This window comes from Nannobrachium achirus, assembly GCF_963921795.1.
Source record: "Nannobrachium achirus genome assembly, chromosome: 15".
NCBI classification, from domain to species: Eukaryota; Metazoa; Chordata; class Actinopteri; order Myctophiformes; family Myctophidae; genus Nannobrachium; species Nannobrachium achirus.
This window is the reverse complement of record NC_137822.1, coordinates 8,364,042-8,379,406: the sequence shown is the minus strand read 5'-3', so window position 1 is coordinate 8,379,406 and position 15,365 is coordinate 8,364,042. Positions and strand designations below refer to the sequence as shown.

General features: G+C 42.9%; 1 protein-coding gene across 1 annotated transcript; it reads right to left on the bottom strand.

Annotated features, from left to right (window-relative positions):
• Positions 1-1,351: 1,351 nt before the first annotated feature.
• LOC308299523 (uncharacterized protein) lies at positions 1,352-14,951 on the bottom strand. The gene is made up of 13 exons (XM_080743313.1): positions 14,858-14,951; positions 14,673-14,763; positions 13,532-13,668; positions 12,870-12,942; positions 12,383-12,513; positions 7,841-7,904; positions 7,275-7,414; positions 5,156-6,172; positions 4,498-4,740; positions 4,262-4,364; positions 2,977-3,144; positions 2,081-2,185; positions 1,352-1,798 (listed from the first exon to the last, which is right to left on the bottom strand). Exons 1-13 carry the CDS (start codon positions 14,934-14,936, stop codon positions 1,669-1,671), a joined length of 2,481 nt encoding a protein of 826 aa, XP_080599439.1. The 5' UTR covers positions 14,937-14,951; the 3' UTR covers positions 1,352-1,668.
• Positions 14,952-15,365: the final 414 nt, after the last annotated feature.

Genomic DNA, 15,365 nt, shown 5'->3' with positions numbered 1-15,365 from the left:
GAAAGCCAACACAAATACATGTCTAGGTTTTGCTTTCTTGACCTACACAGTTCCTGGCTGTTGAATTGTTGACATGAGTTTATACTGTTTTTCTATAGGTTCTGTTTATGGAGTAGTACACTCCACATTCATAAACAGCACAAGCCACTCTAAACCCACATACACCCAGTAGCCACTTGATGGCAGTGTATATTTTGTTACATGTCACAAGAGGTAAATGGAGCTTGGTCATTCAGTGCATGCTACATTATTATCTCTATATTATTATCCGTCCGTCCGTCCGTCCGTCCGTCCGTCCGTCCATCCATCCATCCATCGGTCTGTGAAAAGCTGTGCACAAACTCTCCCTGGATACCAGAGCAGAATCTCTATTGTGCATTCCACAGGGCTGGGGCAGCAAAAGCTCCATCGCCCCAGGTACAGTACTTTGTCCTGGGGACCTCAAGGATGTTGGCGTCACCAGACCAGAGGGAGGGCAGGGGACGTGACGTTTGAAGAGTAGACTTAGACTCAATGAATTCAACCTTCAAGGCCACCTCACTTGTTAAACGTCTAGTGTCCTTTACCATTTTCTGATTAGATCTCACACAAAATATTCGCAGACAAGTTTCCCTCAGTCTAAACAGAGGGCCATTCGTTCATATTGTTGCACTCTACACTACAGCACTGTTTCCCAAACAAACAAAAACTTTTTTTTACTACATTAAAAATATACATATATTTCAGAAGATTAAAAACTAAAAACAAATCTAAGAAATTCCATAAATTTAAAAATATTAATGAAAAAGTAGTGAAAATAGCTCTGCGCTACAGTATGTCTGCAAGATGTTGCACGGGTCAGGCAGTTAAAGCTAGGGTAGATATTATACTAAAGATGCAGCTGCAGTCAGAAGGTTAAAACCAGGAGTTAATGCCATTTGGTACAAGTCATGTTTACTTAGTACATTTCATCGGATCCTTCAAATGTGTTTTTTAATAATATAAAAACACTGAACACCCCCAATTTAGTTTTCTGTGTGATATGTTGTTTTGTGCAATATGGTTGTGTTTTTTGTTGTCATTATTGAACAGGCTGAAGAAGACAAATAATCTTTCGGGGACAATAAAGATTAGCATTAATATTAATATAGTCTGTTAGGTTTCATAATACAAAGAATCGTGAATTTAGCAGAGATAATAACCTCATGAAGAAAGGAGCACTACTGGTATCCCTCAATCCACCGATGCTACCGATGAGTAATATTCAGGAGAAAGTTTAAATGACCAAAGGGTATTAAAAACATCCAGGTCCAGGCACTGAGGTTAGGTTTGACAATGAAAATAAACCTTTATTTTCAATGGGCCACAACCATTGGAGGAAAAAAAAAAGAAGAAAAAAGGCACAAATGTTTGCCAAGCTGAACATGTCTCTGAAACAAAGGCAGATACAAAACAATACCATTCTTTTTTTTATCCATTATGGTGCTGCTAAATGGGGTTCTAAATGGACCATTACAGTTCTGCAACTCTGAGTTGGGGGTCCTTGAAAAAAATAAAATGAAATAAAAAAGTTTGAGAACCACAGCTATATAGCAATATTAGCCATCACAAAATTGAGCTTTAACTATTAAAGCTTTAAAAACCAAAGAGGGGAAAAAACCCACGACAATTACGAACAGCGTTCCCAGCTTAGGGAAGACTCTTGGGGAAGACGACATTCCCACTTGAGGCACAAGGGATCAGTTGTTTCCGAGCACCCATGTCCAGATATTTTTCTATGAGGACTTCCACTGGCACCTTGTCAGTCACATGCCCCTGTCTGGAGAGAGCAAAGACACCAACACATGCATAGACATAGATGAATAAAAGAAACGTGATGGTGGGAATTTTAAAGAGGGAGAAGGTGCCAATGTGGTTCAACAAATCTGCTTGGCATGGGCTTGGAGAGGGCAGCCCTATGTCTTAAACAAAATAATTTAAATAGGGGAAGAAAACACTGGGTTGGCACATATTGGTCTGTAGAGATTCGTCTAATTGAACAGCAAATATTCAGGCCACGTGTTGGTCCTGCCCTTAATATGGTACAATACTCAATACACACCTTTTCAGCAGAAGGATAACATCTTCCACTTCAATGGTTTTCCTCTTGGCATGTTTGGCATACGTCTCCAAGTCTTCCACCATCCGGTCAAAGAACTTCTCCATTCTATTAAACAAACAGGGAAAACAGAACATTTTAACACCTGCAATTTCCTGTTTGGAAGCCTCCTACACTGCGCCATGGGCTGGGAGGAGCAGATGGAATTAACCCAGGAAGCTTCCAAGTTATCCTCCCATTTATCAGTTCCAGTAGAATTAATACATCAAGCGCTAACTGAAAGTGACGGTAGACCAGTGTTGATTGTTTCTTGACTACCTTTTTTCACTGACGAAAACTAAATAAAACCTAAATAAAAACTAAGCTATGATGAGAGAGTAATACTGAGATATACTTTCGTCAACAAAAGTAGACTAAAATGTTATGGAGGGACTAGAGGAGAAGAGATCCAGTAGAACTAAAAAACAAGTAATTTTATGTTTGGTTGTGCTTGGGTGTTGCACTCTGAAAATAGCAGATCTACAAAAATATGTATGGTGTAAACAGCTGACAAGGCATACTTTTATTGTCACCTTACCTTGACAACCGTAAGAAAAATGTGACAAACTAGCTGCTGAATATAGTACAATTATTTCACCACTTCTCCCTTAAATCTGCATCCTCTTAATCCTCCTTCGTATCCTGTTAATCTACTCAGAGAACTACAGAAATGATGCTGCAGGTCACATTCATTCATTTCAAGAGTTTGTATTCGAACACATTAAGGACTGGCTGTATTAATTTCTAGTCTTACCACATTATATTAAATAACATAGCTAAAATGGCCTCAAAAGTTTTCTTTGCAAGGAGTTGCATTGGTGTGGACTGGCCTTTAGACTTGTATAAGTATAGTTACTTACGTTTGTTTAACGACAGGGTACACGTCCGAGGAAACCTTGGTCTTAGCAAAGTGTTTGAAGTTGCCCATGCAGTAGTTCTTGGTGAAAATGGAGGGGGGCTCCTGCTTTTTCTGTCCAGCCGTCTTCGCAGTGCGCTTCTTTGGTTTAACTGGAACCACATCTTCAATACTGAAGGAACAAAGTACATTTAAATAATCAATATGTCACTTCATGTTAAAGCGGCACCATCATGTCAATGAAGAAACTGGATGTTTAAAAAAAAATCCAGATCATTAGAACTGCCATTCATTTCAAGTTAGAAGTTGTCTTGCACTAGAAAATCTTCCACCATGCAGCAGTAGAAAGCATGGGTTACATGTTCTTGTCATACACCATACTTTCAAAACACTCACACCATGCAAGCTTTATAACTCATGTGATTAATGACAATGACATGCATCTTCTGCTGCAACAGTGAGTTTATAACTAGGGATGCGGTATCGGTACTCGTGGTATCGGTACTCGCCCCGATACCGGCCTATTTTCCGGTATCGGTACTCGTCCGATACTGCTCACAAAGCGCCCGAGTACCCTGTGTGTTCTGCCACTTCGCCTTTCTCTCTCTCAAAGTATCAAAAGTAAAAATACAAAATGTTTGAGCATAGCAGATCTAGAAGATCATGCACAGTACAGGAATTTCCATGGGCTAAACCTGAAAAAAAAGTGAAATGTGTGGCAGTTGTGGCATGTTCTGGGAAAGCAATGCAATGTAATGTGTTATATACAGCCAGAAAGTGAGGAACATCTGATAAAAAAAAAGAAAAAAAAAGAAATTTAAAGACATTTTGTATCATTAATTGTACTCGTATCGGTACTCGGTATCGGCGAGTACTCAAAATGAAGTACTCGTACTTGTACTCGGTCAGCAAAAAAGTGGTATCGGGACATCCCTATTTATAACCTGACTCTGAATGGTGGCAGTAGTGCGTATACTGCATATTCCACCCTACTTTTACCATCTGGGATTGCTCGAGCAGACCCGATGTAAGGGGCGGGCCATTTTTTTCAAGTTCTTTTGCAGGTGATTGGATGGGGCCGTCTGTCTATCAGTCTGGGAGTGCCAACTCCAACCACTCATATTGGCCTGTCTGCATGACGTTACACCCAGAATCCACCTCGTAGCTGCCGCTGATTCGTCCGGACTGGGAGTGATATCAACTCTCCCCGAGCGGTCTCAGATGGTAAAGTAGTGCGGTACGCACTGCTGCCACCATCTGGCGGAGTCAGGTTAGTGAGTTTAACTTGCCTGGGTTGAACATTTTTAAGCCCCATAGTAGGTGAGGGCCGTGGTTTATTGACCACACCCTTCCTTATGGCTCGAACGAATGTAGGAGTCTTCATGGAGAGTTCTAAAGGACATTAGAAAACAAGTCAATAAAATAATTCCATTATATTCAAATAATTCACACACACACACACACACACACACACACACACACACACACACACACACACACACACACACACACACACACACACAACCTTCATTCTCATCATTTTCTTCATCCTCCCACTCTTCTTGGTCTGCAGCAGGATCTTCTTGGTCTGCAGGATCTTCTTGGTCTGCAGGATCTTCTTGGTCTGCAGGATCTTCTTGGTCTGCAGCAGGGTCCTCTTGGTCTTCTGGGTCCTCAGCAGACTGTGCAGAAGTACCTGGCCCAACAGGAGGGGGACCACTGTGCCTCTCACTCGGACCGTCTCCTGCAGACGCGTCTCCCGTCCAGTCTACAGGTGAAGAAACGCAAATCCTTTTACTTGATATATTATCAAAGCTCAAGTTGCCTTGCATGCCTTACGGCCGGACTACAACAAAAAATGCGCACATACGCGCGTACTGTCCGTGAAGCCGCTCGCGTATGCGTAAACGCTCCAGGCTACACCAAGAAGGGAGTATATGTGAGGAAGACCAGATAGTCTGTGCACAAAATGCATACGCGTCCTTAAAAAATAGAACGCGCACAAAACGGCTTGGTGTAGCCCGGCCGTCAGAGACTGTGTGTGATTTGTTATCATTTTACACAGGTAGGTAGTGTCAGTAGTTTACTATACAAATTAATACAATACTAACAAATGACATACAGTGGCATCACACATCCATAGTGTGAGAGCACAGAAACATTTATTTTACATGCTCACTCACCAGCCTCTGTGGCCTTGGGTACTGCCCCCAAGCTCCTGTAGTCCCTTCCGCCATCCACTGCAACGGGCACATGTCCACCACCTTCAGAGCGAAAGGCCCTGTGACCGACCTTCTCTGCAACATGTGACAGCTGCCCCGGCGTTCCCTCCATCGCAGCTTCTGGCTTCCCGTTCTCCTCTTCTGACTGAGATTCAGGAACTGCCTCTTCTTCCGTTTGGTGTGCGGGGACCACTTCTTCTGGTCGGGACTCCTCGTCCTCGTCTGTTTGGGACTCAGGGGCCTCTGGCTCCTCCTCGTCCGTTTGGGACTCAGGGGCCTCTGGCTCCTCCTCGTCCATTTGGGACTCAGGGGCCTCTTCTTCCAATTGGGAATCAGGGGCCACCTCATTTGCCTCTTCATCCGTTTGGGATCCAACTTCCTCTTCTGGTTGGGACTCTGCTGCCTCTTCATCCATTTTGGATACGACTCCTTCTTCTGGTTGGGACTCTGCCTCTTCTTCTGATTGGGACTCGACCGGTTTGTCTTCTTCAGGCTGCACTTCCACTGCTTCGTCTTCGGTCTTGACCGGTTTGTCTTCTTGGTTTGTCTGCACTGCTTCGTCTTTGGTCTGAGACTCCGCTTCGTCTGGCTGAGACGGAGCTGCGGCAGCATCCTCTTCTTCTTCGGGTCGAGATTCCGCAGAGACCTGCTCTTCCCCCTCGGCTGGAGGATAAGAGGCGGGTCGTTTTCTTATCGACTCGCTGCACTCCTCTTCCATTTGCTCGTCTTGGCTCATCTCTCCCTCCGCCTCACACCCGGTGTCTCTCTGCGTCTGCGATGCCAGGGCCGTGGCTTTGTCCTGTGCGGCAGTGATGGCTGACCATGAGCCCATGACAGATGGCTGGGCGTAAAGGGCGGTGGGATGGTCGACATAGAGGTTACTGGTGCATTCAGGTCCAGCATCACTCAGATTCAGGGTAAGGCCATCAGCGCATTCGGTTTTATTGAGGAACCGACTCACTCCGCCAGTTGCCACATCTGAGAGGGTGAACATTAACAGGAAAGCAGGTTTAGTGGTGATATCAAACTTCATGGGGTCTAAGAATGACATGGCTTCATGTGGCCAGTCGATGACGTATATTTAGTTCAGTTTAGTTGATCATCTTTCACAGTGTCATGCATTTTACAAATCATACAACCACAAAAGAAAAAAAAGAAACACTGTCTGAAGTGATCAAAGGGAATAGGCTGAAGCTATAGAGCTAATAATTACTGCCTATCCTACAGTATATACTGTACGTGTCCTTAGTTACAATAATATGTTTGAAAAGTAATCAAAACAAGACAAAAACATACCAAAACAAAGCATGTTGTCATAGGGCTCTGCATAGATCCCTATAATAACATGTAATCCCTGTAATATACCATTAAAATATGTTATACTGAAATATACTATTAAACTATGTTATACTATAGTAATATACTATTAAGCTATGTTATACTGTAATAGGCGCTCTACAGACGGGCAGCGGTTGCCACAGGGGCTCCCGCTTGGATCCGCGGGGACCGCGAGACAAACACACTCGCTCAGCGAGTAAATGCAGCGCGGTATCACAAAGATGAACACAATCCATCTCTCACCGCCCGCGTGTGCATGCACGAACGAGCACGCTCGCGGGGATTTTGACGGGACTGCGCCTGCTTGCCTCGCCGTCTCTAAACTTCGCTGCGCGGCCGAAATAGCCGCCCGCCTCTCATTGAAAATGAATTACTTGGAGGCGGTGACCACATACCGTCTGGAACCCACTTAAAACTATTTAACTTTGTTACAATAGAATATGTTTAGTACATACAACTGCGTATTTGGGCAGGGTTTCAGCCCGATCCAATGGCTATAAATATTTAAATTCTTTTATACATGATTAACGGGTTGAGGTAGGTTCTTGTTCTAATGGCAAGTACAAGACATTTGCCAGTGAGGTTTGTGAGATTAGCCCCAGACAACACACTAGAAGGCCTCTGGGCCTACAGAGACATACCATGAAAAGAGATGCTCGTGGCTCGAATGCATACCACATAACAGGCTATATTCCTTCCAGCAGCTGGCCCAGGTTCTAATACAACAACACCAGACACTTACCAGCGTCACCAACCCTCTGCCTTTTAACACCTTCTTCAAACGCCTCCACGCTGAACTGGCGGTGCTGAGGTGCCTTTCTCTGAAGTGACTTTTTCTCAGTGCGAGCATCCATGTATGGTGTTTTCAAGCTTAATGTTTCACTGCAAAAGATATTAGACAATATGTAAGGCTATCACGATCATGAAATTGTACTTGACGATTAATTGTTTAATTTAACTGTATTTGTATTTATTTGTTTAATACAAACAACAATTACATAATGATCCATTGTGTTTTTAGGCTTTGTAAACAATAATTCCACAGGGTTTCTGACTAATATTTAATCCCATGTTAAAATGGTTTTTGCCATGTTTTGAAAATGTATGAAAATCTTTCGACATGGATCAATTAACCAAAAATAATTGTGACCGAACAAAATAATCGTACTATATTATAGCCAGTTTGAAATTAGGGCACTCAGGGGAACTATGTATGTGAATATGAAGTCATACAGTATGTTGGATGCCTGGATCTGAGAGAAGCTTTTAACCGTAGGAAAATTACGATGACGTTAGATATCCCATTACCCTGACAAACTGGTAGAGGCTGAAGAGGAGGGTGAAGACTCTCTTGCTGGTCTATCTTCAATGTCTGCAAACAGAAACACCAGGTAAAAAGAAAACGTATGCGAAAAAATCTTCATTAACTCACTCCCTGCTAAACGTCCTCAGAACGTCTTTTCCCCTGGGGATGTCGGTGCCAGACGTCTTCTGGACGTCTTTTACTGTACATACTGTACACAAAAGATCTCAGCCTTATCCAGCCTCTCACAACATATGATACACTTCCTCAAAGTCTGACAGTGTTTTTTACAACATTAAACAAAAGTGCACAGCCTCACATGAAATTAAACATCATTAAATTGTCCAAAAAGAAAAACCTCTTCTCAGAAACCTGAAACCAATTATACAATGAGAGCGAGACGGGTAACCAGAAAGCCGTGGCTTGTGTGTGGGCGTGCTAGTGTGTGTGTGTGTGTGTGTGTGTGTGTGTGTGTGTGTGTGTGTGTGTGTGTGTGTGTGTGTGTGCCAGCCAATCAGCTGGGTGGTCCGCTGTCTGTTTCAGTACAACATTCAAAACCTCTCTCTACCCTTCTCAGACAAAAAAAAAGTAACAACAACACACAGACAGATCGCTGTATAAATGGTTGTAAAACATTGCCGATATGTTCACACAACTAACACAGCACGTCGAAGTGAAAAACTATCGTGATGTCCCCACACACACACACACACACACACACTATAGCAATCCAGCAAGCAGATACCAGTCCGCTTTCTGTTTCAGACAGTACAACATCATTTCAATTCAGTGCCAAAAGTAACAACAACAACAACAACACAGACAGATCGCTGTATAAATGGTTGTAAAACATAGCCTTACCTGATAGTTTATAATCCATAAACCCTGAAACATGACGGTCGCTCAAACAGACCGTTAGCGATCGGTTTCTCCTCTTTTTTTTCTCCCTGCAGGCATGCTTGGCCATGGCCAGAGCAGTATAATCAGAGAGTGGTGTCACCGCGGGGTCAGAAACAGCGCTGGTCACGTGGTTCATTGTCACTTTACACCTCATAGACTTCAATGCATTTTGTAAACTTCCGGTTCGCCGTTTGTCACTATACGCCAATAGATGTGTGCGTAGAAGACCTGGCCCCATGAAGTGAACGGGAGTGACGCAACTCTAGGGCTCTGGCCATGGCGTGAACGAGTTTGATTCAGCTCACTTGAACAATCCTCCTAAACCTTCCATCTTCAATGCACAATCGGGTGCCGATTATGTTCACACAACTGATCGACGCGTCGCCGACCCTGCTGTCCAGGCGGCTCCAGAAGCGCAGCGCCCAAGAAGAAGCCAGCGCCCTGTGGCACCCGCGGCTGCTGCAGTGGAGAGTGGAGACCGATGGCAGCGACTCCAGGTCTTAGACGCAGCCTGAGAGTCACTGCGTTCAGGGATCTGGCTGAAAGTTCCTACGACTCGGAAGAGACGGACCACGGCGACATGGAGCCGTAGGGATGCTGCCAACACCAGTGGTACGAAGCATTTTATTTGTATTTGTATCGTGTTTGAGTCTCTCTCTCTCTCTGTACTGTATGTGATCGGGCAGCTGCATACCCCTGCCATACCCACTCTGATCTGCGCGCAATGAGCCCAAACACGTTGGCAAACAACGCCAGGCCTTTCCCAACGGATCTGTGCTCCTCGTTGTGTTGCCTAGTTGAGGTTGCGTGTGCGCGCGCGCTCGTTGCTCTAGAATAAAATACAAATGTTCATTTTGTGTAAATCATGACTTTGGTAAATCAGAAGGGGGGAACAGCATTTGTATCGTGTTTCAGTCTCTCTCTCTCTCTCTGTACTGTATGTGATCGCTGTGTTCTGCATACGGAGTGAGTGCATCTCTCCCAGTGGCGTCAGTTCAGAACAAGCTAAAGTATGGCAACATGACTGGTGTCTTGCACGCGCGCGTGCAGGGCACGCGTGCAAGACACCAGTCATGTTGCCATACCTTAGCAACAGGCACGATGAAAAGTAGAGCCTACATTTTTATTATTTACCTCTGTAGCCAAGGTATGGCAGCTGCATACCCCTGCCATACCCACTCTGATCTGCGCGCAATGAGCCCAAACATTGTGGCATTTGTATAGTTACATGGCTTTTGGAACGAATGGCAGCATTGTTTTTCCTCATGTATTGATTGATTGAAGACTTTATTAGAAGTTTGCATAGGAAAAGGTACAGTTTCATGACGGTACAGTTCACTGGTACAAGGTCTACTAAAAGGTTATCCATGAAAAGACTAAGCTTATTTCCACTGGAAACCATTGAAGTATCTCATATAACATTGAATGACAGACAAATAGAACACAGTACTATGCAGTAGATATGTAAAGAAAAACAAAAAAGAAAACAGTAAGTCTGAACAAACAGTATATACAATGTATGCCCACATGTATTGTGGATCTTTCTCTAGAGAGAGATTGAGCGAGAGCGCCACTGTGTGGGTGTGCACGCATGTTGCAGTTTAGTTTTGTACTAAATCTGTGTGCTTTGTTTCTTTGTGATCAATCTAGACACTTGAGTGTGAGGAGCCAGGTCCATCTGCAGGTGACAGCGAATCATTGGTTGGCTTTAGTCAAGGTACGGTTATTTTTGTTACAGATGGCCTACATTTATTGTATCTGTGTTCAATGCTTTTATCCATCTAAAAATCCAAACATCCACATAGCAACTGTAAAAGTCTTCATTCATTCTAAGTGTCAAAATGCATACATTGAGACATGATGGGGATGGAAACAATGTAGGCCTACTGATTTTGTGCACAATATTACCTTGCAAAAACTATAACTAGCCTATTTTTTATATTGTGTTTTTCAGCTTCTGAGCCAGTGGATTCACTGCCCAGCTCTTCTGTTCCTGACATTTTTATTTTATTTCATTTGAAACCCTCAGCGAACGTGAGAACTGAACTTTTTATTCTTTGTCATTTACTTGAAGCACTACTGAAAGGGTGGGAAATGTTCCTTTTGTCATTGCCATTTACTTGAACCACTACTGAAAAGGTGTGGAATGTTCATATTTTGTAGTTTACTTGAAAACCACTACAGAGGGGGGGGGGTTGAAATGTTCCTTTATTCATTGTCATTTACTTGAACCACTACTGAGAGAATGAGAACACTTGTTTTTGTAATTTCAAAAAGCACTATTGAGAACTGTGAATGCACTTGAAGTCTGTAAAATCACTTTATTTTTTATTCATTGTTATTTTTCCCTTTTGTTTGAAAACACTGTAAATATCTTCTGCATCACTGAAGCCAAAAATAAAAGGCAGAAAGGAGTTCTGATCGAGAGTCTACTTTACTAAAACATGTATTCAGTTTGTTCCTAGAGGTGTTTTGGGTGATACATGGCCAATTTTCTAAACAACAGAACATGTTTGAAACATCTGGATGGGAGCACTGGAAAGAAGGCGACTTCATCTTTCCAGAGAGGTATAGTTTATATAGTATTCATAGCTCCTTCATATTTATTCAATTTTCCCCCCAAAAAAAAACTCTTCTCAGAAGCCGTTTTTTCGCCATACCATACCCTATACTTTTCCACCTTACGAGATCAGCAAACATGTTTGAAACGTATGGTTTAGAGCGTTGGAAAGAGCACGAATTTGCCTTTCCAGCAAGGTATAGTTTATAATAGCAATCATATTTTATTCATAAGTTATTCCATTTTCAAAACTAAAACATGCTTTTACTCAAAATGTCTTCTCAGCAGCCTGTGAAGACCCCATACCATGCCCTTACTTTTCCACTTTCTGAGATAAGCGAACATGTTTGAAACGTATGGTTTGGACCACTGGAAAGCACACGAATAGGCCTTTCCAATAGGCCTTTGTTTTGTTATTTTATGCCTCAACATCAATGCGCAATTGTCCCTCCAAGATGAGTGAAATCGTCAGAAATCCTTGGCAGTTCTATTGCACAGGCAAGTTGAACTTGGCAGAGAATGAGTTAACACTACAGCAGTCATGTTTGCGGTTGTGTCGTAAGAACACCAAGCCCTAATTGTAAGACCTCAAGCTCATATTCCTTATCCCTTCTGCTGAAGTATTCCACCTGATTCCCCCCCGGGAATCAAGGTTTTTCTAATGATGAAATGAGTGAACAAACCAATATGAAGTTTTAAGTGTATAGAGGGTAAATAGTATGCACATTTCTAAAGTGACAATTTAAGGACTTTTTAATACCTCTAAAATGACAAGTTAAACATTGGCCAAATTGTCATATATTAGAGGCAGAAATTGTGAAAATAGCCAATCTACATGCTCACAACGCCTCGCAATGCGGTAGATCTGCTATTTTCACAATAGAACTGTGTTATACAAAATGTAATGCCTCATCTCTTAGTGCTCGTCAGGGTGGGGTGGGTGGGGGGGGGGGGTCCCCAGTTCAAATGTGATTATTTTGGAGGTCGCGGCCTGAAAAGGTTGAGAACCACTGCATTAAATAACAAAATGTCATAATTGACCATAAGGGAATGAAAGTGGTGATCAGTGGTTAACCTCTAACCTCACCTTGATTGAGTCTTTTCTCAAAGGCAGTCACGTTTAAGATACGAGGTTGTCTCTTTCTGCTCAGTCCCCTCACCGACTGGTCTGCGACGGCCATGGTAAAATTGGATAAATCCAGGTCCGACATCCCAGAACTGAAACACAAGCAAATAAATTAACACGTCAGGGATTTACAGAAAGAAATGTGTCAATATATTCAGAGGAGGAAAAAAAACTAGACACACATTAATCTAATCATTAGATGTTCGCTCCTAGAGCTGGGCAATCTAAACTAAAGCAGGATATTTTTGATCAAAGATAAAGAGATTTTGGATAATGACACTATGTGGGTAAAAAGCAAGAACACAACATGACATTACTGTAATGCAGCCTACTAAATTCCAGACAATATATAGCCTCATATCACAATATTGATATACAATAATATTGATATTCCCAAATCCCAATCCAATTCCCAACGATTTTGAGCATGTCATGGTCGACAGCCTACCTAGGACTGATGCTGCCAGCTGCAGTCATCGCTGGCTCCTTCCTCGCAGCTTCCTCCAGGGACGCCGCGGGCTCTGAATGACATGACCATAGTGGCAAGGGTTAGGGAAACACTTGGAAAACAAATGGTCAATCAATCAAGTCTCAACAAACACGTGAAAAGACCAAGTTCACCTGTCTGCAAAATGTTCCTGAGGCACATAGCCTTGGAAATTCAGGTCATAGCAGCAACAGCAAGAGTGAAACACAGGTTGAGGTAAGAGTAAACTAGTGTCAACAGTAAGACCTTATGTCATGTGTTAAGATCGCCCCAACACATGGCACTCACTCCATTTACACACACATTTTGCACGCAAGGACCGCATCAGGAAAGGGAAGTCTGGGGTTCTCTGAACAGATACTCTCGGTGGCGCGATGGATGGACAACAATGGAAATAAGCGCAAGCTTTTTTGTTTCTACGCTTTTGAGATGTACATTGTACAAATATGTTTACATATATGTATTTGTATCAATACTATTCATTTTGTTGTAATTTGTATTAGACGTTTTTCAGAAAACTTGGATGAGGATTTAGTTTGTAGTTTTTTTCAGGTCTAAATGGGACAAGAACCAACCATGCGGGAATGAAGGCACATAATTCATTGGTACATTTTAAACCTTACCATCACCTAGATTGAGTCGTTTCTCAAACGCGGTTACATCCAAGACACGAGTTGGTCTCTTTCTGCTCAGTCCCCTCACCGACTGGTCTGCGGCGGCCAAAGTCACACTGGAAAATTCCAAATCCGACAGCCTAGAACTGAAACACAAGCATTGATGAACCAATGGGAATAGCAAGAGACACAGATAGGGGTAGGGATTTGCTGACAGAAATACAGTACTATATGCATGAGCCCCTTTTCAACAACAAGGTGGTACCAGAACCTGAACCTATTTTTTTGGGCTGTGGTTTAGTCTCCATAGCGCACTGCCCGGTTTCAGACAAGGTTCCTGGAACCTTTTTTTTCGGTCCTGCTCTTGAGGTAGTACTAAACTTGAGTTCTGGGAACCCATGGACAGGGCCAGCAGCGAAGCTGCTCTCGGCTGTTTTTTGTTGACTACAAACACTTTTTTTTGTTTTGTTTTTTTACCTTCCCGGTTGGGTCTGGTTATATGGAAACGTAAGCAGAACATAGTCCCGGAACTTCATAGGTTCTTGAAACTTCTGGGTTCTAGTTCAGCCCTGTAGTGGAAAAGGAGCTATGGTTGACACTAGGGCATTCACGAATAGTGATTTTTAGTATTCGAATTATTCGACTTCAAAGTATTCGAATAGTCGAATATTCGACAGGACTGGCCAAACTGTCAAATATTAAGTACGCAAGAGGCGAACATTGTGAAAATAGCCGATCTACATGCTCACAACGCCTCCTGCTGCGAGGCGTTGTGAGCATGTAGATCTGCTATTTTCACAATATTTATCTGCGGAACCGAGTCACATTAAATGTAATACCTACATTCCAAGTGCTTGTCAGGGTGGGGGTCCCCAGTTCAAATATGTTTATTTTGGGGGTCACGGCCTAAAAAAGGTTTGAGAACCCCTGGTTCAAATTAACAAATTCATCCACCAGGGGCATTGACAACTCATTCTTATTACTTCCTATCTAGCCAAGCTTTATAAACTATATATTTTTTTTAAAGAGAAAACGATACAAAAATAAAAATAAGCGAATATTCGACTTCGGTGAAAAACGTCAAATAGTGACTTTGATATTCGAATATTCGAATATTTGGTGAATGCCCTAGTTGACACACACAGCTTACCTGCGACGGCTTCTGCCCACGCTGGAAGTAGCTGCAGGCTCTGGCTCCTTCCCCACAGCTTCCTCCTGGACCAGGAGAGACACCTCAGGCTCTGAATGACATAACAAAGAGGCCATGGTTAGAGGAACTGAGAAAACAAACACAATCTAAATCTGATGCAAGCAATGAGAAACCGCCATGTTCACCCGTCTGCAAAATGTTCCTGAGGATGTGCCTTGGAGTGAGGTCATCTTGCAGAGCAGAAACTCTGGACGACTTCCTCATCACGTGTGTGGTGGTCCTTCGGTTTCCGACAGGCAGCGATATCCTAGGCAGCGATATCCTGGCCGTGCTCTAGAGAAATCGTAGATCGATGAACAACATCTAGGTTGAGTTTAGAGCTGCAACAGCAATTATCCTATTGATACATTTTTCAATTAATCGAAAAGCGTGTCCTTATCTTTTTTACATAACAGGAATTATTTAATCTATAACCATTAATTTAACGAATGTCTGTCTGTCTGTCTGTCTGTCTGTCTGTCTGTCTGTCTGTCTGTCTGTCTGTCCGTCCGTCCGCCGTCTGACTGTCTGTCATGCTGACATCACTGATACTAATGGTAACAATGCCCAACTGACATCACTGACTGACAACACTAGTGCCCAAATTTGGAGATGACATCACAGACTGGCCTGTACATGGAACACCATATATGG

What these genes read in the sequence shown, in the direction of transcription:
- LOC308299523 (XM_080743313.1), bottom strand. Translation starts at nt 14,936, where the DNA reads ATGAGGAAGTCGTCCAGAGTTTCTGCTCTGCAAGATGACCTCACTCCA. An exon ending in GTGGGCAGAAGCCGTCGCAG is followed by an intron (nt 13,669 to 14,672) that starts GTAAGCTGTGTG and finishes CTTGTGTTTCAG; the next exon opens with TTCTAGGCTGTCGGATTTGG. An exon ending in GCCTCTACCAGTTTGTCAGG is followed by an intron (nt 7,415 to 7,840) that starts GTAATGGGATAT and finishes TATCTTTTGCAG; the next exon opens with TGAAACATTAAGCTTGAAAA.